General features: G+C 46.3%; 1 protein-coding gene across 3 annotated transcripts; it reads left to right on the top strand.

Moving 5' to 3' along the window:
* Positions 1 to 12,485: 12,485 nt before the first annotated feature.
* Positions 12,486 to 20,931, top strand: TMEM91 (transmembrane protein 91). 3 transcript variants are annotated; one of them, XM_049902301.1, is made up of 4 exons: positions 12,486 to 12,617; positions 13,721 to 13,959; positions 15,783 to 15,932; positions 20,401 to 20,931. In XM_049902301.1, the coding sequence occupies exons 2-4, from the start codon at positions 13,726 to 13,728 to the stop codon at positions 20,557 to 20,559; spliced, it is 543 nt and encodes a 180-aa protein (XP_049758258.1). In that variant the 5' UTR covers positions 12,486 to 12,617; positions 13,721 to 13,725; the 3' UTR covers positions 20,560 to 20,931. The 3 variants fall into 3 exon arrangements, with proteins under 3 accessions (XP_049758258.1, XP_049758259.1, XP_049758257.1); XM_049902302.1 differs by having other exon boundaries at positions 12,486 to 12,622; positions 20,581 to 20,931; XM_049902300.1 differs by having other exon boundaries at positions 12,486 to 12,622.
* The last annotated feature ends 727 nt before the right edge of the window (positions 20,932 to 21,658 follow it).

Raw genomic sequence — 21,658 nt, 5'->3', positions numbered from 1 at the left:
CCTCATTAAGGTCGACTGTACTTTGAGGCAGCCCTTCCCCCATTGTATTTTGAGTGGCTTCCAACCTGAGGGGATCCTCTTTGGCATTATTATCAGTGTTTCACTGCTATTCAGAAGGTTTTCACTAGCCAATTTTTTCAGAATTAGACTGTCAGGTTCTTCTTCCTAGTCTGTCTTAGTCTGGAAGCTTAGCTGAAACCTGTCCACCAAGGGTGCCTCTGCTGGTATTCGATGCCAAAGCTTCCAGTATCACAGCAACACACAAAACACAGTACAACAAACTGATAGGCACATGGAGGCCCATCTATAGGTCTCAGTTATCTAATCCATATAATGGGTGCATGGAGAGTGGACCAGAGTCAAAAGTACTCACACAACCTGAGTTCCTGAGCAATGCGTTTCCCACTCTATTTCTAACTCCAGCTGAACCTCAGTCCCTTGTTCCTTCAGCCCAAATCAGGAGTCCAGTGAGAACTTATTTCCCACTTTTAGCAAAACAGGGAGTCTTCTGAGTCACCAACTCAAAATTATGGAGGAAGGACATTCCAATAGAATAAAATTTATATAAATAAAATAATTCAATAGAGTAATATTAATAGATACATATTTAATAGCACCACTTATTGATCACTTTCTCTGTGCCAGCTGGTACTGACTCTTTTACATTTATTATCTCCTTCAATCCTTACATACAGCCTACGGGGTAGGTAATATCAGCCCCATTTAAAACGAAGAAAAACTACTTGCTTTAAGCCAAATTGATCATAGATCTCTCTGACTCTGTCCCTAACTTAGGTTATTAACTTTTCTGCTATCCTGCCTTTCTTGAATACCAAAATAAACCAACCAAACCAGTTGCCTGGGAGTTGATTCTGACTCATAGCAAAAAAAAAAAAAAAAAATTTTTTTTTTTTCATAGCAACAGATCGCCTGATACCTAAGGAGTGTGAAAGTTGTGCATGGGTGTCATCCTAGGCTCTATCACTTCTCTACCGAAGTGGCCATCAAGTCCTGTCAGTGTTCCTTAGTTTTTTTCAACTGTTTTTTTCCCCACTGGTTAATACTACCAGTAAACTACTTATCATTCAGTCAGTTTTGACTCATGACAACCCCATGTGTATCAGAATAGAACTGTGCTCCATAGAATTTTCAATGGCTTGTTTTTTGGAAGTAGATCTCCCGGCCTTTCTTCCATGGCACCACCACCAACCTTTCAATTATCAGCTGAGCAAATTAACTGTTTGCACTACCCAGAGACTCCTGGATTAACATTAGTGATTAAGAAAATGGACCCCATTTAAAAGCTAGCAAGGGGCCATCTCAGATGCACTGATTGGTCCCAACCCACCTGGAGCAAAGGAGAATGAAGAACATCAAAGACATAACGAAAATATGAGCCCAAGGGACAGAAAGGGCCACATAAACCAGAGACTCAACCAGCCTGAGACCAGAAGACCTAGATTGCAGCCAGCTACCACCAATTACCTCACTCACTAAATGGGCAGCTCCTGCCTAGAAGTGAGATGAAAAGGCAGAAGGGGACAGGAGCTGGTTGAATGGACACGGGAAATAAAGGGTGGAGAGGAGTGTGCTGTCACATTGTAGGGAGAGCAACCAGGGTCACATAACAATGTGTGTATAAGTTTTTGTATGAGAAACTGACTCAAATTGTAAACTTTCACTTAAAACACAATTTAAAAAGAAAGAAAGAAAGAAAATGGACCCCACAAGTTAACTTCCTGGATTTGTCTTGGCTCTGTCTCTTCTGTGTGACTTTTAACCTCTCTGTACCTCAGTTTCCTCATCTGTAACATCGGAATGAATGATAGTACTCACTGCACTGAGGTATTATGAAGACTTAATGAGTTAATGTATGAAACTGTTTTAAAGTACGTCCACAGATTCTCTGACACTCCTCCCTTCATTAGGTGGATTCTAATTCCCCTCCCTTGAGTGTGGGCTGGCCTTGGTGATTTCCTTCTAACCAACAGCACATGGTAGAAATATTGGAGTGTGACTAACAAGACTATATCATAAAAGGAATCGAGGCTTCCTCCTTGCATTATTTCCTAGGGTTGTTGTAACAAAATATCGCTAAGTGGGTGGCTTTTGAACGACAGAAATTTATTGTCTCACATTCTGGAGGCTGGGAATTCAAGATCAGGGTGTCAGCTGTGTGGATTCCTTCTGAAGCTTCTGTTCCCCGCCTCTCTCCTGGCTTCTGGCAGCCTCAGGCATTCCTTGACTTGCAGCTGCAGGGTCAGATGGTGTCTCTTCTCTTTCAAAAGGACACCACTCAGGTGGGATTAGGATCTACCCTACTCTGGAACCACCTCATATTGACTGATAACATTTTCTAAGACCCTATTTCAAACAAGGTCATGATCAAATGTGCCACAGGTTAGGATTTCAACACACACATTGGCGGGGAGGGGGACACAATTCAATCCATAACACTCCTTGCTCTCTCTCTTGAACCACTTACTCTGAGGGAAGTCAGCCACTATGTCACGAGGACAGTAAATCAGCTGGTGGACAGACCTAAATAGGAAAGAACGCAGGGCTCCTGCCAACAACTAACACTATGTGACTGACCCATCTTGGAAGCAGATCTTCCAGCCCTAATCAAGTCTGCAGATGACTATACCCATACCCACTGCTGTCGAGTCGATTCTGACTCATAGTGACCCTATAGGACAGAGAAGAACTGCCGCGTAGAGTTTCCAAGGCGTGCCTGGTGGATTCGAACTGCCGACCTTTTGGTTAGCAGCTGTAGCTCTTAACCACTACACCATCAGGGTTTCCACAGATGACTGTAGCCCTGTCCAACATCTTGACTGTAACTTCATGACAGACCCTGAGGTAAAAACCACCCAGCTAAGCTGTTGCCAGGTTCCTGACCTACAGAAAATCTGTGAGATAATAAATGTTTCTTGTTTTAAGCCTACAAATTTGGGGGGAGAGGGGTGTGGATGTGTTGTGCAGCAATAGATAACTAGTACCCATATGTAATAAATTTAGAACAGTGAAAGCGTTAAAATGTGTGTTGTTGTTGATGATTTTATTGTTACTTTAATGAACTGGCATATCTTACGTATTGTTTTACACCTACCCTTTTACACTCAGTGATATATCTTGAACATGTATCCATATCAGTGTGTAAAGATTTGCCTTTCTAAAAGTGGAACATATGTACAGAAAAATGAAAAAGTCATAACTGAACGGCTTGATTAATTTTCACAAACTGAACATGCCTGGTCACCAGAACTCAGCTTAAGAAAAGAATATGACCAGCCACCCCCAGAATTCCCCTTGTGCCTCTTCCAGGATGTCTCCAAGGGTGGCCACGAACTGGATTTCTAACAACATGGGTGTGTTTTGCCTGTTTTTTGTAGTTTATATAAGTGAAGCCATACAGTATGTACTCTTTTGTGTCTTCTGTCTTTTGCTCAACATTTTGCTCAACATTCACCCATGCCGTTGCGTGTAGCTCTGGATCTCGCACTGTCATTGCTGTGTAGTTTCATTGTGTGATGATGCCAGTATTTATTTATCCATCCTACTGGTGACGGGAATTCATCTTCTTTTGGTGGACATATGTTCACATCTGGCTGGAGTGGAATTTCTGGGTCATAGGATATGTTCAGCTATACTAAACAGTCATCCAAGTCATCAAGCCAATTTTCACGCCTACCAGTGGTGTCTGAGAGTTCCTTCTCCTTCACATCCTCGCCAACACTTGGTATTATTTTTCTTTTTCATTTTAGCCATTCTGGTGGGTGTGGTATTGGTATTGCACTGTGGTTTCAATTTGCATTTCCCTGATTACTTAAGAAACTGAGCACTTTTTTAATATGTGCATTGTTCCCTTGGATTTCCTCTTTTGTGACATGTCTGTTCAAGTCTTTTGCCTACTTTTCTGCTAAGTTGTCCTTTTCTTATAGATTTGTAGGATATATATATACAGTGAAACCTGTGAGAGTCGGAACTCAACAGGACTGCCTTGTTTGTCCGGGTCTTGCAAGTTTTCCGCCTTTGACACAGAGCAGTCTTGCCTCTTTTCTATCGCTCATTTTAGTGGAAAATATTTGAGTTTTCCTTCTCTGACAAGTTCCTGCCTTACACAGTCTCTGCCTTTTGCAGATTTTACTATTTGTTGTTGTTGTTAGGTGTTGCTGAGTCAGTTCTGACTCATAGCGACTCTATGTATGACAGAACAAAACATTGCCTGGTTCTGCACCATCCTCATGATAGTTGTTATGCTTGAATCCTTGGTTGTAGCCTCTATGTCAATCCATCTTGTTGAGGGTCTTCCTCTTTTTCGCTGACCCTCCACTTTACCAAGCATGGTGTCCTTCTCCAGGGACTGATCCCTCCTGATAACATGTCCAAATTATATGAGATGATATATGTATATGTATCGTATATATATATATATATATATATATATACACATACATAAATGTATATATATACATACATACATAGGAAACACTGGTGGTGTAGTGGTTAAGAGCTACAGCTGCTAACCAAAAGGTCAGCAGTTCGAATCCGCCAGGCACTCCTTGGAACCTCTATGGAGCAGTTCTACTCTGTCCTATAGGGTCGCTATGAGTCAGAATCTACTCAATGGCAATGTTTTTTATACATACATATATATTTGTAGACTATGTATACACACATATATACACACATATATCTATAAAGATGATCCAACAGAAAAAAATTAAAAAAAAAAAAAACAGAATCCAGACATTATTACACAATATCATTAATATCACACACAAGTAAAATTTTGCTGAAGGTAATTCAAAAATGGTTGTAGCAGTACATCAACAGGGAACCACCAGAAAATTCAAGCTGGATTCAGAAGAGGACGTGGAATGAGGGATATCACTGCTGATGTCAGATGGATCCTGGCTGAAAGCAGAGAATACCAAAAAGATGTTTACCTCAGTTTTATTGACTATGCAAAGGCATTCAACTGTGTGGATCATAACAAATTACGGATAACATTGCAAAGAATGGGAATTCCAGAACATTTAATTGTGCTCATGAGGAACCTGTACATAGACCAAGAGGTAGTTGTTCAAAAAGAACAAGGGGACACTGTGTGGTTTAAAGTCAGGAAAGTTGTGCATCAAGGTTGTATCACTTCACCCATAATTATTCAACCTCTATGCCGAGCAATACAATCCGAGAAGCTGGGCTGTAGGAAGAAGAACACAGCATCAGGATTGAAGGAAGACTCATTAACAACCTGCCTTATGCAGATGATACAACCTCGCTTGCTGAAAGTGAAGAGGACTTGAAGCACTTACTGTTGAAGATCAAAGACCACAGCCTTCAGTATAGATTACACCTCAACATAAAGAAAACAAAACTGAGCCAGTGCGCAACCTCATGAAAAACGGAGAAAATATTGAAGTTGTCAAGGATTTCATTTTACTTGGATCCACAATCAACACCCATGGAAGCAGCAGTCAAGAAATAAAATGATGTATTACATTGGGCAAATCTGCTGCAAAAGACCTCTTTCAATTGGGAAAAAACAAAGACATCACTTTGAGGACTAAGGTGTGCCTGATCTAAGCCATGGTATTTTCAGCCGCTTCATATGCATGTGAAAGCCGGACAATGAATAAGGATAACCGAGGTACTGATGCCTTTGAACTATGGCACTGGCGAAGGATACTGAATATACCATGGACTTCCAGAAGAACAAACAAATCTGTCTTGGGCGAAGTACAGCCAGAATGCTCCTTAGAAGCAAGGATACTGAGACTTTGTCTCACATACTTTGGACATGTTATCAGGAGAGACCAGTCCCTGGAGAAGGACGTCATGCTTGGTAAAGTAGAGGGCCAGCAAAAAAAGAAGACCCTCAACAAGATGGAGTGACACAGTGGCTGCAACAATGAGCTCAAATGTAATAACAACAATTGTGAGGATGGCGTAGCACCAGGCAGTGTTTCATTCCGTTGTACATAGGGTCGCTGTGAGTTGGAACTGACTCAATGGCAGCTAATAATAACAACAATACGAGCCTCTGAGTATGGGACCATGGCTGACGTAGCCTAATACCATACTCTGTTCAACAGATAGAGATGGCTCATCGGTTTCCTGTCTTTTTCCACAATATATGTCAAAGTTAGTCACAAAGTCCATTTTAGAGTCTGCCAAACACCACTCTTTTTACCCACGTCTGACGAGCTTCATGGGCACGTGTTGTTTTATTGATGATTTTCCTGTGAACGGCACCATGCTTTCATTGATGCAGGGTAAGGAAAGCCATGACGGCCTATACACCTTCTTTGGGTGAATACTGAACACATGGATAAAAAGAGCGCAATTTGTGAACCCTGTCATAGCCTGGTTCCCTTCTTGCCACAGCTTTTGAATTGTCATTACAGTACATGTTCTTGATCAGTTTTATGAATCTGCCTTTACTCATTATTTCTTGAATCAAAACAACACCCAGGCCGGCGTCACTGGACCAATAATGCTTGTGTGCCAGGATGACGTGTACGCCCATCAGTACATGCACAGCAATGAGTGACTTTATTCCTCTATGGAAACATAATGGAGGGACTTGTAATACTCCTCCCTTTAAAACATTCAATGCACTCCTGTGTTGCGTGGAGATTAGTTTGGTCATTTATAGTTTCCAACATCTCTTCCATAAAGTATTAACAGAAAATAATCTCTGACTCTTCCAAGACAGGGACATCTGGGAAAGCATACCAGCTGTGACACTTAGATTTTCAAAGTAGGAGACACCCTTGGACCATTCACCTACATCATAATCATCGCCACTTAATCCACCCCTGTCCCCTGCTCCGGAAGCCCTGGTGGTGCTATGGCTGCTAACCAAAACGCTGGCAGTTCAAATTCACCAGACGCTCCTTAGAAACCCTGTGGTGTAGTTCTATTCTGTCCTGTAGGGTCGCTATGAGTTGGAATCGACTCAATGGCAATGGATTTGGTGGTTTAGTTTGGTTCCCCAGCTCCATCCATCACTTCCTTACCTCTACCCGTCAGGGCGCTGATGTTGTTCCCACTTTCAGAACTTGACTCAGATTCAGCATTATCTACGAGGTCAATAGATGAATCATCACCGGCATCATCAGCGGAGGTGTCATAGTTGGGCAGAGGAAAATAATATCCTGTTACTTCTTCAGTGCTTCTAAATTTCTTCGTCATTTCTAAAACAGATGGATGTAGCCAAAAAAAAAAAAAAAAAAGTCGTTGGCTCCATAAAGCTAGGATATCTACTACAGCATAACTCCAAACAAAAGTGAGAAAACAAAATGGGAGATAATTACCTAAATGAAGACTCCTTCCCAACTACCTGAAATAAATTTTTTTTTACCTCAGGAACATAATTGGAATTATACATTCTGCAATACTGCAAAAACAAACAAAAAAAAAGGTACTAAAATCTAAGAAACAAGAAGCAAGCAGCCTTTGAACATTGCTGAAGAGCTCACAGCTGAGCCTGACATCAGCTACACGTGGAAGCAAGGATGAGGGCCTAAGATTGAATGCGGTAAGGAAAGCCTTACAGCAGTCACTGTCTCTTCAAAATTCCCAATGCAATGCAGTTTCCTTAATTGCAAAGCCATTACTTACTATTCACAGACGAGACAAGAAGTCCTGGAAGACTACAGAGCAGAATTCTGAACCCGACATTAGCGGAGCAGCAACCCTTGGCCGCAATGAATGGAAGCAGGGAAAAGATGGGTGCTCTGAATGAATGAGAGCTAAGAAGAGCGCGTTCTCGTGATGAGACAATTCTCAGGAGAACAGACTAACAACCCGCTAGGTATCATTATCTTGCAGGAATACAGAAGAAAGGGGCAAAAGTTTACAAAACAAGCACATCCAGGAAGTATCACCTAATCGAATGCCCCATCTTCACAAACGAAGCTCCAACTCAGGGCTGCTGAGATTCTTGCATCTCGAAAGGATCCCACTTTGGCGTTCAATGCATTAGAACCGGAATAACATTCTGCCAGTGAGGTCCAAACCAAAACCACACCAAACCCATTGCCGTCTAGTTGATTCCAACTCATAACGACCCTATAGGACTGAGAACTGTTCCACAGAGTTTCCAAGGAGTGCCTAGTAGATACGAACTGCCGGCCTTTTGGTTAGCAGCCAAGCTCTTACCACTGTGCCACCAGGGCTCCTCTCCTTAGAATGGTATATATAATATAATATATAGTTTATACAAATTTCCTCACTTCCTAAAAACATACTATATTGCTATCCCCTCCTCCCTCCTGGATCACACTTTTTATTCAGTCTCTCTTAAGCTGAAATAGCCTTGCCAGCTTTTACATTTTTTCTTTTTTTAATTATTATTTTTTATGGCATTGGTATTTTTAAAGCATACAGGCCAACTATGTTATAGACTGTCCCTCAATTTGGCTTTGTCACGTTTCCTTATGATTAGATCCAGATTATGCACTTTTGGCAGAAACACCACAGAAGTGATGTCATGTCCTTCTCAGTGTGTAAGATCAGGAGGCACGTAGTGTCAGTTTGTCCCCTTAACGGTGATGTTAACTTCTATCACTTGATTAACGTGGTTGGTGTCTGCCAGTTTTCTCCACTACTTTTTCCCTTTGTAATAAATCCGTCATCTGGAGAGAGATACTTTGAGACTACATAAATATCGTGTTGTTCCTCATCAAGGAGTCCCTGGGTGGCATAGATGGTTAAGGGCTTGACGACTAACCAAAGGATTAGCAGTTTGAATCCACCCAGAGTCCCCTGGGAAGATAGGCCTGGAGATCTGCTTCCAAAAGGTCACAGCCTTGAGAACGCTATGGGGCAGTTCTACTCGTACACATATGGAGTCGTCAGAATAGACTCAGTGGCAATGGATTTGGTTTGGTTTGGTTCCTTACGAACATTTCCCTCAGTTGTTGAAGCCTCCACTCGTGATTCTTGCTAGAATCATATTCTGAGATCATCACAAACTCTAAGGCCTGGACCTTTTTTGACCCGCGAAAGAAGTGAGGTTCTTTCAAGGCCGTGGTGGCCAGAGAGATCTAATTGGGGTGGTCTGGGGGGACAAAGGGGCCTGCAGAGTTTAGCGATTCCAGAGGGAATTTATGCCTTAGTCCCATAAATATGTATGGAGGGCCTACTTTGTGCCAGGCACTATTCTAGGACCTGAGGCACAGCAGTGAACAAAACAGACCATATTCCAGCCGTCGTGAGTTGACACTGACATGAGCAGTGTCTTGGTTATCTAGTGCTGCTATAACAGAAATACCACAAGTGGATGGATTTAACAAACAGAAGTTTATCCTCTCACAGTCCAGTAGGCTTGAAGTCTGAATTCAGGGCACGGGCTCCAGGGCATGGCTTTCTCTCTCTGTAGGCTCTGGAGGAAGGTCCTTGTCATCAGTCTTCCCTTGGTCTGGGAGCATCTCAGCGCAGGAACCTCAGGTCCAAAGGACATGCTCTGCTCTCGGCGCTGCTTTCTTGGTGGTATGAAGTCCCCAGCTCTCTGCTTGCTTCCCTTTCCTTTTTATCTGTTGAGAGAGAAAAGGTGGTGCAGGCCCCACCCCAGGGAAACTCCCTTTACATTGGATCAGGGATGTCAGCTGCATAAGGGCGTTACTATCCCGCCCTAATCCTCTTTAACATAAAATAACAATCACAAAATGGAGGACAACCACACAATAGTGGGAATCATGGCCTAACCAAGCTGACACATATTTTGGAGGGACACAATTCAATCCATGACAGGGGGACCCAGTCTACAAACAAAAGAAATATGTAGTACAATGTCTCATAGTGAGAACCGATATGAAAAAACAACATCAGCAAGGTTAAGGAGATAGAGAGTAACAGGGTACCTTTTCTGGGTAAAACAATCCTGCTCTCTCCTCCCTCTCGTCTATCCTTCCCTGGGCCTTCCTGCCTCCTCCTCATCTGCCAGAAACTCTGGCTGAGCCAAGTGCACTCACAGATGCCATCTGCTCTCTCCAGGAGTGGGGCCCGTGCCAGCTCCAGTGTCTGGGCTCTTGGCACGGAGCCTAGAAGCAAGGAAACTCCACTCTGGCACCACCTCAGGGCTGGGGAATCCTCTAATCTGGTTGAGGGCTTCTGCGAAGGGGAGGCAAGCAGGGGTGGGCTCCCTGGAGGAGGTGGAGGCCTGCAAGGCAAGGAGGGTAGGTGTAAACAAAAACAATAATGACCATCAAACATGTTCAGAGCGTCTACTGTGCGAGGCCTTGGCTAAATGTTGGACATTTGTTATTGCACCTGCTCTAAGTGCTTTAAGTATTGTTATCACATTTATGAGGCAGGGAGCATTTCACCCATTTTACTGAAGAAACTGGGGATCATCACTTATATAAAAAGACAAGAAAAGGTAAATGTACAGAGACCAAAGTTTATTAGAGGCTACCAGGGGTGGGAGGGAGAGGGGAAGGGGGAAGGGTTATTCCTTATGGAGTACTGAGTTTTGGTTTATGGTGATGGAAAAATTCCATTGATTAAGGGTAGGGCTGCACAGCCAATTAATGTAATTGCTGTCAATAAGTTGTATACTTGTAAAAAGTTGAATTGGCCAAAGTTGTGTGATATATATGTATAATGACAAAAAGAAAAAAAAAAAAGAGTAGCTGCTGACGCTGCTAGGTACAACCAAAAACTTCATGGAATTTGCTTCCTTTGTTTGGAGGTTTAGGGTCATCGTTTCACAGGACATCCCAGTTAACTGGCCTAATAATGTGTTCAGTGCTTCTGTTCTACCTCCTAGTTTGTCTTAAAAGCTTACATGTGGCCATTCAAGGCACAATAATTGGTCTGTATTCGCCTGGAACAACAGAGGAAGAAGGAGAATCAGAAATTGGAGGAAATGGAATGTGTGGCTAATTTTCTCCATAAACAAGTGCCTCCTTTACCATGAGACCAGAAGAACTGCATGGCGCCCGGCTACCATAACTGAAAACTGTGAACAAAGATTCTATAGAAGAATCCTGATCAAAAGGAGGGAAATGCAAAACAGAATTTCAAATTCTCATGGAATCTAGATTTTCTGGAGCCATGGAGGCTGGATGAACCGCTAAAACTATTTACCTGAGATAATCATTAAACCTTAAACCAAGAACATCCCCTGAAGTTTTCTTAAAACCGAACAATAGTCTAGCTTATCTGGTAAACAATGAGCGTTATGCCCTTTTAAGATCTATCTATACGGGATCAAATTGACAACAGCAACTCGAAAGGTTAGATAGGAAATTTAGGGGGCAGCAAGTTTATGGTAATGGGGGAAGAACAGCTTGTAAAAGGAGGGTGAGAATGGTTGCACAACTCGAAGAATAGAATCGATGTAACTGAATTGTACATGTAGAAATCTTTGAATTTGTGCATTTTTGCTGTGTATATTCCCAACAACGACAAAATTAAAAAAATTATATTAAAAAAAAAAAAAGAAACAGGATCAGACAGGTGAAACCATTGTCCGGAGGCTACACAGCAAGTAACTTGCAGAGCCCAGATGGGAACCCAGGTCTGTGTGGCCCAAACAGACTTTAACCACCACCTGCATCGACTGGGGGCCCTGCTGACTCAGTGGTTAAAAGCTCGGCTGCTAACCGAAAGGTCGGCAGTTTGAATCCAGCAGCTGCTCCCTGGAAACTGTATAGGGCAGTTCGGCTGTTTCCTACAGAGTCGCTATGAGTCGGAATTGGGACTGGTTTTTGATTTGCACCAACGGACATTGTGGCCGCACTCCATCTCAGACTCCTGTCGCTGGAAGGATCCATCCCACCTTCTGCCTCAGCTTTTTCCCATCCCCTTGAGATGGGCTGGGGTTACTAACCGCCCCTCCTCATACCAGCTGTTCACCGTGGCCAGGTGAGCACGCCTCTCTGAGCCTCAGTTTCCTTATCTGCAAAATGGGGATAAAAATTGAGCTACGGAGAGGAATCAACGCAGTGGGGAACGTAAAATATTTAATACAGGGCCAGGGCATTGTCTGCACTCAATGAACTAGTGGTGTGATTTTAGGCGAATAACCTAACCTCTCTGCGCTTGTTTCCTTCTGTGTAAAACGGGGACAATAAACGATAGGGCCTCCTGGGGTTGTTCGGAAGAATAAATGTGGAAGTGTGTATATATAGCACATAAAATACAGCACTTAGAACAGTGCAAATACAAGTTGTCGTTATTGGGCACCAAGAAGGGGGGGCGGGGCCAAGCCAAGAAGGCCCTGGAGAATTCGGGGCGCCCCCTCTCCCTGCAAGTAGCGTTTGTGCTAGCGCTTTGCCGTAAGGGGCTGCTGATCAGGCCCCGGTCCTCGGGAAATTCCTCCGCTCCCGCACAGCGGGTGTAGCAGGGCCTGCGCCTGGGCGCTGACGTCGGCGTTCAAGGCCCCCGCCCCGCCGCGGCGGAGGGGCGGAGCCCGGAAGGCCACTGCCCCGCCCCCATCCCGCCCCCGCGCGCTGCGGGCCCGGGGTGATGAGGGGGTGTAGAGCGAGTGCGCATACCCGGCTCCCCCAGGCCTGGACCCCGTGAGCGCCCAGCTCACGGAGCCTCCCACTTATTGGGGTGCAGGGTCGGGGGACCCAGGAGGTCCCGGAGTGCAGCCGGTACGGTGAGTGAGGGGCGGAGGTGGGGGGGGCACCGTCCCTCCCCGGGGTGTGGGCGTTGGGGCTGCCTCGCCATGGGGAGGCAAACCCTTGGCGAGGAAATCGGCTCAACCCAGGTTTAGAGTGACAAGGGCTTTGGGGCCCCTAGGGGGGATCATGGAGCGTGAAGAACCTTCTTTGTGACTGTGTTGAGTGTGTGTGTGGCGGGGGGGTGAGGTTGGGGGTGTTATGGGGGGAGGTGTGCCGAGGAGGATTGGGGTAAACCAGGAGGCGTTTGGGGAGCTGGTGAATGTATAGAGAGTTGTGGGGGCAAGGGCCTGGGAGGGGTGTGTGAATCCATGAGTGCTTGGGGCAGGTGTGCAAAGGAAGTACTGAGGGGCACACAGAAGGGATGTGTGGGAGTCCTGCACATGTGGGTGGCAGGGGAGGGGGCTGCGATGCTGTGGGGTTAGAAGCAAGCAAGGAGTCATTTGGGATGAATGTTTGAGAAGACTAGGGGCCTGGGAGGGGTGTTTTCCTGGGAGCTGATGTTATTTGGGGCAGATATTCAAGGAGTCTCAGAGATGTGTGGGTGGAGGAGGGGGTTGGGCTCACCTGGATGGGATGTGTGGCCAGGGACTTGGGTACAAGGATGTGCAGGCTTAGGGGACCTGGGGGGATGTGGACTAGAGTGAAGTGCAAAGGGCCCATGGGGATGGGGTGAGGAATGAGTGTGTGAAGGGTGTATGGGTCTGGGAGAGGTGTATGAGCCCAGATGGGCGGTGAGGGGTGTGTGAACCCAAAATGAGTATGTATAGGATTCACAGAGCAAGAAAGTAGCAACGCATGTTTTCGAATAAACGTGCAACAGGTGCGTGGCCTGAGGTGAGGGGAACCTCATGGTTTTGGCCTGAGGTGAGAAGAACCCAGAGTTTTCTTCCCAACTTGGGCCAGCCTCCTTCACTCTCTGGGTCTCAGTTTTCCTATCTCTAAAATGGGCCTGAGGGTTATTGAACTAACCAGTCTTTGCCTTGAGTCTCTAGATTGACTGGCCTGGGGGTGGGTCAGGGGAAGGGTGAAGGTGAGACTTATATAACTTATCTTTCTTTTCTTCCTCAACCCAGGATACATGTCCAGGAGACTCCCCTTAGCCATGGATAGCCCCGGTCTTCGTGAGCTCCAGCAGCCTCTGCTGGTGGGCGCAGGCTGTGAGCCCCCTGCCCAGAAGCCTGGCAAGGCTGAGCTGGGGCCCCCTTTGAGGGAGACAGCCTTTGCAGAGTCTCTGAGGGGTTGGCAGTCCCCACCACCACCTCTTCCCTCTGTGAGCGCTGGCCTGGGGGAACTTGGGCACCTTGACCTTGAGGTAGGGGCCACAGGCCTTAGAGGGAGCTCAGGGAGGGGGCTGTAGGTGAACCCAGCTGTGCCCAACATCTGGGAGGCTGGGCAGCTTAGGCCTGGGCCCTCACTTCCCAACTGTATGTGGGCTTCCTAGATTTCCAGTTATGGTTCTTCCTATTTCTGTATCTCTTCTGGTTTCTTTACCTTTGTTTCTTCAGATTTGTTTCTCATCTGTTTCCTGGCCTCTGGGTGCCTGTTATGTTTTCCCTCTGATCTCTGACTCCCCTCTTCTCTATCTGTCCATCTCTTTCCAGAGCTGATGTACCTCTGACGCACCTCTGGCCTCCATTGGTCCTGGTCTCTTTTTATCCATGTGAATGTCACTTTTTGAAATTTCTTATTCCTTGTCTTTCGTTTCTTGAACATGGATTTCCAGTTCCTTTTGCTGCATGACAAATCACCCCAAAACTCAGTAGCTTAAAATAACAACAATCATTGTTATGTTTCACAGTTCCTGTGGGTCAGGAATTTGGGGAGGACTCAGTTGGGTGGTTCTGCCTCAGGGTCTTTCATGTGGTTGCAGTCAGCTGGAGCTGGAATAGTGTGGGGCTGAAGCAGCTGGGGACTGGCTGTGTATTTCTCTTCATGTAGTCTCAGAGCTTCTCCATATGGTCTCTCTGTGTGGGTTAGGTTGTGCTTCCTCACAATATGGCGGCTTCAAGGCAGTGAGGCTACTTACATGCCTCCAGCACAAGTGATTCAACAAAGCAGAAGCTGCCTCACCTTCTCTGACTTAGCCTTGGAAGTCATGCAGCACGACTTCTACCTCATTCTGTTAGCTACAGTGAGTCCCAAGTCTGCCTAGACCTAACATAGACCTAACCCTTTGATAGGAGTATCAGAGTCACACCATAGGAGGAACATGTAGCATGGGAGAGATTGTTATGGCCATTTTTGGAAAATACAATCTGCCACGCATGGTAAGCATCATTGTTACATTGTGTCTGATAATTCCAGTGTCTGAAGACTTTCAGGGCCACCTTATTTCTGCTGGTTCTCATTCTTGGTTCCTTGTGTGCCTGGCTATCTTTGACTGTGTGCTGGTCATTGTGTTTAAAAAATTATTTTTAGGAGAATAACTTGAGGCCTAGAAGGAAGGTACCTTTCTATAGAGAGGACTTGGTTTGCTTCTGCCAGCTGCCTAGGGGCACTACTGGTTAGGGATCATTTTTAATCTAGTTCAAGGTTTGAATGGAAGTTTACATTTTCTGGGATTGGTAGATGCCTGCATGGCAAAGGGTCCTTTTCTGCTCATTTAACCTCTTAATGATTTTCACTTGTTTTGGCTTTACAGCAATTCCTTACAATCTTGTGAGCTCTTTGATGGTTGTAAGATTTAAGAAAACATTTATTTTATCTAAAATCTATCATTTTCAGCAGGCAGGTTGGTCCTAGTAACTTAGGCCACCATTAGCAGATACCAAAGTGCCTTCCCTAGTCTCCATCTTTTTGCAGGTTCCTGTCCCTGACAGCATCCTGTCTCCACTTCAGGAGTTTTTAACTCAGTGTTTATAAACAATTGCAGCTGTCTGTGATTGGGCCTGTGAACCCCTTGAAACTGAACTGAAAACTTTGGGTTTAGATAGGGCTTTTCTCTGGAGACACAGTCCACAGCTTCCCCTCAAAGGGATTCGAGATGCAAAAAACCAAGAGCCCACCTCTTGGAACGTTTTTCTCTCTTTGTGTCTCTGGGGAGCCCTGGTATTGGTCTTTGGGGGTATGGGGAGCAGAGCAGTAGGGTAGGGAAGGTGGGTGGAGATGCCCACCTAGGCTCTCCCCTGCCCATAGGCCACGTCATCCAGTGACAGTGACTCGGACTGGGATGGGGGCGGCCGTCTCTCCCCGCTTCTACCCCACGACCACCTCGGCTTGGCCGTCTTCTCCATGCTCTGCTGTTTCTGGCCTGTGGGCATTGCCGCGTTCTGCCTGGCCCAGAAGGTCAGTCTGTGTGTGTGTGTATTTTGTGGTGCCTCTGGATGGATGTGAATGGGTACTGTATGGGGTCTCTGTGTGCATGTGTGTATATATTGTGGGATGTCTCTGACCATGTGTGTGCATTGTGTGGTATTTCTGTGTGTGTGTATTGTGTAGTGTCTCTGAACGTGTGTGTATTGTGTAGTGTCTCTGAACGTGTGCGTATTGTGTAGTGTCTCTATAATGTGTGCGTGTGAGCATTGTGTGGTCTCTGTGCGTGTGTGTATATTGTGCAGTGTCTCTGTGTGGGGTCTCTCCGTGTGTGTGTGTGTGTGTACTGGTGTCCCTGTGTATTGTGTGATGTCTCTGTGTGTATGTTGTGTAGTGCCTGTGTGATAGCTCTGTGTGTGCGTATGTGCGATGTCTCTGTATGTGTGTATGGTGTGTGGTGCCCCTGTGTGTATATTGTACGACATCTCTGTATGTGTGTGTATATTGTGTGGTGTCTCTGTGTGTATTGTGTGGGGGTCTCTGTGTGTGTGTATGTGTGATGTCTCTTGTGTGTATGTTGTGTGATGCCCTATTATATATTGTGTGACAGCTCTGCATTGTGTGGTGTTTGCGTTTGTGTGTGCATGTATATTGTGTGATGTCTCTGGATGTGTGCAGTGTGTATCTGTGTATGTACATGCATATGCGTGTCCCCATGTGTGTCTGTGGGGTGTGTATTGATGGGCTGTATTCATTCTTTGATTTGGCATATACCTCTGGAACACCTACTGTGGGCCAGGCACTGTGCTGGGTCCCCAGGCTTCAGTACAGGAAACAAAACCACATTAGACATTAAGAAGGGATTTACTGTTTATTCTAACATTACTGAGTGCCTACTATGTGTTAGGCCCTGTTTTCAGTACCGGGAATACAGCAGTGAACCAAACAAAAACCTTTGCCTATGGGGCAGTGATGTTCCAGTTGAGACCAACCATGAACAAGATAAATACGTAAATTTATAGTAAGCAATATGCTAAGGAGGAAAATCAGGCAGGGAGAGTGACAAGAAGTGTGGGTGGCAGTGGGAATAAAGTTTTAGGTGAGGTGGCCTGGGAAGGCCTTAGGGGATGATGATGTTGGACTGAAGGGATGAAGTTAGCCATGTGGATACCTGAGGGGAGAGCATTCCAGAGAGAGGGGACAGCCAAGGTGAGGGGCTCAAGCAAGAGTGTGTAATGTCTGTCCAAGGAGCAGGGAGGGGGCTGGAGTGGAGTGAGGGAGGGAGCAGATGGCAAGAGGTGATCAGAGAAGGAACAGGTCTGGTCATGTGGGGCCTCCTGGGCCATTGTAAGGACTTTGGCTTCTACCCTGAGATGGAGCCACAGGAGGGCCATGAGCAAGCAGAGGTGGGACATGAGCTGGCTTAGGATCCCTCTGGCTACCGTGTACTGAATACTTTTGGGGGGCAAGTGGAGAAGCAAGGGAGACCAGTAAGGGGGAAATGAGGACTAATATAGGGGCTCAGGTGCTTGTAAAATCGCAGGAGGAGCTGAAGGAGCTGGGCCTTTTGGAACAACTCTCCATAGAACACCTTGGAACCGGCCTACTTGGGGAACTGCTGCCTCCGAGGCGACTCACAGCCATGCTTGCCTAACAGATGCTAGGAGGCTGGAGAAGGGACACCCGTAGCTGTGATGCTGGAGCAAGAGTGAGAGCAAGAAGCTGCTATCACTTGTTTCTTGATCCCCAGGAAGCTGAAGAAAGCACATCGGGACTTCCTCACTAACCAGCAGCAATAGCCAGCTGCCTCTGACTCTCGCCCAACCTCTAATGTACACCTGGAGCCCTAGCTGCAGAGGGCTCTGGGAAATGTAGTTTTTAGCTCTCTGACTTCTCAAGCAACGGGCTCCAGCATAACAAGGATTGTGAGGATGGTGCAGGACTGGGCAGAGTTTCATGCTGTTGTACACAGGGTCACTATGAGTCGGAACTGACTTGACGGCACCTGACGACAACAACACTTCTCCAAAGAGTAAACTGAGGTTGAAAGAGCCAATCCAAGGATCTAACACACAGGAAAGTAGAAATTAGCCTGAGGATGGCAACAGGTTTTTTAATTTATTTTTTTGCCCTCATGGAGTTTATAGTCCTGGTGGGTTGCACAGATCTTACCCTGATAATCCTGTAAACATGAGTAAAAGTGCTGCTTGGTCAGACGTACAAAGCAGAGGCAGATAGTACTAGCAAAAAAACCAGTTGTGTCGAGTCGATTCCGGCTCGTGGCTCATGGCAATCCCCTGGGTGTCAAGAGAACTGTGCTCCATAGGGTTTTCAATGGCTGATCTTTTGGAAGTAGATTGCCAGGTCTTTGTTCTGAGGCACCTCTGGGTAGACTCAAACTGTCAACCTTTACTGTTAGCACAGCACAGTACGTTCACCGCTTGCACCACCTAGGGACTCTGTGTGGTGCAAGGGGGCATCTAATAGTGGGGTTTTATCCAGTGGTTAAGGTTAGGGAAGATTCCACAAGGAAACGGTGCTCAAGCTGAGATCTGAAGGTAAGGGTGAGACCTGTCACATGGTGGGCGACTTTTGCTCAGTTGCCTCTTCTGTCCTGACCATCATAACTAAAGCAGCACACGCCTCATCACTCTCTGACCCTTTATTTGCTACACTGCCTAGACCACTACTTAGAATTATCTATGTATTTAGTTCCTCATTTAGGGTTTCCTCTGCTTCCCTCCCCTGGTATCATGTGAGCGCCCCAAGGGCAGGGATCAGCTCCTGTTTATCACTGAATCTGGCATGTTGAACGCACTTAAGTATTTGTGAAATGCGTCTCTGCAAACAAGCATGAATGAATAAATGACTGCAGGGCTCTGTAGATTAGCACTAATAGAAATCTAATACAAGCCACATATGTAAACTAAAACTTTTTAGTAAGCACATTTAAAAAAGTAACAAAAACTGACAGAGTGGAGGAACCCCAAGGCTATGGACTCCACATACCCTTTTAACTCAGAACTGAACTCACTCCCAAAGTTCACCCTTCAGCCAAAGATGACATGGGTCTATAAGACAAACAAATAACACAGGGTGAGGAATGTGCTTCTTCGCTCAGTCAAGTATATGAGACCAAATGGGCAATACCTGCCCAAAAGCAAAGACGAGAAGGCAGGAAGGGACAGGAAAATGGGACAAATGGAAACAGGGAACCCGGGGTAGAGAAGGAAAGGCTGTTGACACAGCGTGGGGACTGCAACCAATGTCACAAAACAATTTGTGTATAAACTGTTGAATGAGGAACCAATGTGCTCTGTAAATTTTCACTTAAAGCACAATTTAAAAAAAGTACTAAGAAATAGATGCAACTAATTTTAATAATACAGCCAGCTGACAGATATTTTGGGGGGTCAGAACTCAGTCCGTGACAGAGGGTTTGGTCTCCATCACTGGGGTTGGTGCAGAGGGTATGTGGTGGATAAACCATGGAGGGTACTAAGCAGCAGGAAAAGAAACAGGGTGAAGGTTCAAGGGCCATAAGGATGGCTCTTCAAACAGTGCAGAGCGGACAAAATGAGGAAGAGGAAGAGATGGCTAAGGCAACACCGTTTCTCAGTTAAAACAATACATGTGCACATTCGCAGGTACCTGGGGGAATAGTGTGTGCGTGAAGGGTGTGAAGGTTTAGGTGAAACGAGGCTGGCCATGAACTGATCATTGCTGAACCTGGGTGAAGGGGACATAGGGGCTCAGGATGGCATCCTGTTTACTTTTGTGGAGGTTTGAAATTTTCTGTAGTAAAATCACCTCATGTGCACTTTGCAAGAACACAAAAATGGTTGCACATAATGGGGTAGGGAACTGGGTATAAAAGAGAAAAACGCATTTAAAAAAAAAAAGAGGGACTGTGCCTGGAGAGAAAAAAAGATGGTGAGAAGTATTTGGATACATTCAGGGCAAAGATGAGGTCTGTCTTGTAGGAGGTTGGACCAGTTTGGCAGTTGAGAACCTGGACTCAAATCTTGGGTCTCCCACTCTTGAGATTTTGGGCAAGCTGTTTAACCTCTCTGTGCCTTGTTTTCCTCAACTGTGAAATGGAAATAATTCCTACCTTGTAAGGGCATCGGGAAGACCCACCGAGTTAAAACGGTGACAAACAGTAATACCCAAATCCAAACCAAACTCACTGCCCTTGAGTCAATTCTGACTCATAACAACGGCTGCTGGATTCCAACTGCCGACCTTTTGGTTAGCAAGCAAGCTCTTAACCACTGCATCATCAGGACTCCAAATAGGAATACACTATCTATATGTTTTTATCAGTCACCCAGTATGCCAGTGCCTAGCTGTGCCTCACCCATAGTAGGTACTCCATATCTATTTGTGGAATGTGTGGTTAGGTTGGGTGGGAGGGGGTTGCGGGAGAAGGGGTGGGGCTGCGGGAAGCAGGGTGGGGATGAGGGGATGCCTGGGTTACTGCTGCCTACTTACTCCACAGACCAACAAGGCTTGGGCCAAGGGAGACTTCCAGGGGGCAGGGGCTGCCTCCCGCCGTGCTTTCCTGCTGGGGGTCCTCGCTGTCGGGCTGGGCGTGTGTATGTATGCAGCTGCCCTCGTGACCCTGTCTGCCTACCTTGCCTCCCGAGACCCGCCCTAGCTGCCCCTGCATCCCCCCCAGTGAACCCGTAAGCTGGCACCCAGTGCGTCCGTGGGTAGCGTGGAGAAATCCAGGTGGATGGAGTTGGCGGAATCAGCCAAAAACCGGAGCGAGTTGGACATCCCCCTCCCCTTCCTGGTCATCGCTCACCAAGAACGTGAGATTAAACACCAGACTCCTTTGCAGCCAAACTTGCGTCTGTCCGTGTGTGTGGGGATGGTGGGTGGGGCCTAGGGGCACCTGAAGCCTGGAAGGGACCAGTAAGGGTGAGAGCCTGTGGTGGGCATCCCCAGGGTGCTTTCCGACACCTCCAAACCAGAGAAGGTGGAGCCAGCAGGGCCAATGCCAAATTGCAGAATGTTCTCTTCACAACGTGGGTGGCCTAGTATCACAGTTCAGAGAATCGGGGAGAGCTGGACTCCAGCTCCTTACCCCTGCACTTGCTGGCTGTCTAACTTTGGCCCAAGTTATGTCTCTTTGAGCCTCACTTTTTCTCATCTGCAAAATTGGACTGATTTTCTCCACACCTCAGGGCTGTAGTGAGGATTAAATGTCACATGGGTGAACAGCTGTCTCCCTCTGAGCTCTTTTGATAACCTGTGGCAGACATTCAACTCACATTGCAACAAAGGGGGAATTAGAAAATTGAGGTAGTACTGGCTTCAGGCATGGCAAGATCCAGGGGTCCAAATGATTTTTTTGCTCTACTGCTCGGTCTTTTTCTCTGTTGGCTCATTCTGTGTCAGGCTCACCCCCTTTGGGAGAGAAATGGTCCCAGCAGCTCAGGCAACTTCAGTGCCTCAGAGAGGTCCCCTTTCCCAGGCTGAGTCTCACTGGCCCGGTCTGGGGTGGGAGGCAGCCCCATCTGAATCGATTGGGAGAGGAGTGGGTCCTTATGGAAACATCAAAGTGCTGGAACCAGAAAAGCGGTAGGGGCACACTGGGCAGGCCACACAGATGTCTGCTAAAGTGCTCAAGAGACATGCAGCAAGTGCTCCATGAACGAGGACATTGGAGGTTCAGGGGTAGAATTTTTGCCTTCCATGAGGGAGACCCGAGTTTGATTCCTGGCTGATGCACCTCACGCGTAGCCACCACT

The sequence above is a fragment of the Elephas maximus genome, chromosome 11 (assembly GCF_024166365.1).
Source record: "Elephas maximus indicus isolate mEleMax1 chromosome 11, mEleMax1 primary haplotype, whole genome shotgun sequence".
Taxonomy (NCBI): Eukaryota; Metazoa; Chordata; class Mammalia; order Proboscidea; family Elephantidae; genus Elephas; species Elephas maximus.
This window is presented reverse-complemented; position numbering and strand designations above follow the sequence as displayed.